We start from the raw sequence: 623 nt of genomic DNA, 5'->3' as shown, positions 1-623 counted from the left end.
GGGCGTGCTGCCTGTGCCTGGTGCTGTGGCTCTGCTCCTTTGCAGTCATCCAGTCTCGGCTGCCGCGGCAGAAGAAAATTAATTATTCTCGTCTCCTGGCTGCGGATTCCAGTGATGTGAGTGACACTGACGAGGAGAACGAGAGGGACTGGCTGGTGACAGCTATGAAGGATGAAAGCTGTAACAGGGATTGGCCACAACAGCGTGGGATCAACTAACCGGTGCTGGAATGTCGGGGGTGGAGTGATAATGCGCTGCGATGGTGATACCCAGAAGTGACCGTTAATTCCAAAGTGCTAAATACAGACCTGGCAGGACAGATTTTTATTACAGAGATTTTATAAATATTTTTATTTTGTTAATTTATAGCATTCTGGTGGCAATTTTCCCTTCTTAACTTCATGATTTTGCTTCCAAATCGCAGCAGGGGATATTTCAGGTACATGGGTGCTGAAATGAATGAAAGTTTTTAGTCTCAAAGCAGACTTGAGGTGAATTCCTGCTCCCCAGCGCTGCCGCTGTGAGAGCTGCGAGCAAAAGCTGTGAGCTGTGCTTTGACTGAGCCGCACTGTGCTGCCAAGAGCGCGCTGCACTCCCTCGAGGTGCTGTGGCTGTGAGCTCCT

At 49.6% G+C, this 623-nt stretch overlaps 1 protein-coding gene across 1 annotated transcript in view; it reads left to right on the top strand.

The window, feature by feature from the left end:
• The window catches only part of MFSD6L (major facilitator superfamily domain containing 6-like), a 2171-nt gene extending 1953 nt beyond the window's left edge, over positions 1 to 218 (top strand). The window contains exon 3 of the mRNA XM_010142704.1: positions 9 to 218. Coding sequence (XP_010141006.1) covers positions 9 to 218 — 210 coding nt within the window. The remainder of the gene's footprint in view (positions 1 to 8) is intronic.
• Positions 219 to 623: the final 405 nt, after the last annotated feature.

The sequence above is a fragment of the Buceros rhinoceros genome, unplaced genomic scaffold (assembly GCF_000710305.1).
Source record: "Buceros rhinoceros silvestris isolate BGI_N320 unplaced genomic scaffold, ASM71030v1 scaffold7059, whole genome shotgun sequence".
NCBI lineage: Eukaryota > Metazoa > Chordata > Aves > Bucerotiformes > Bucerotidae > Buceros > Buceros rhinoceros.
This window is presented reverse-complemented; position numbering and strand designations above follow the sequence as displayed.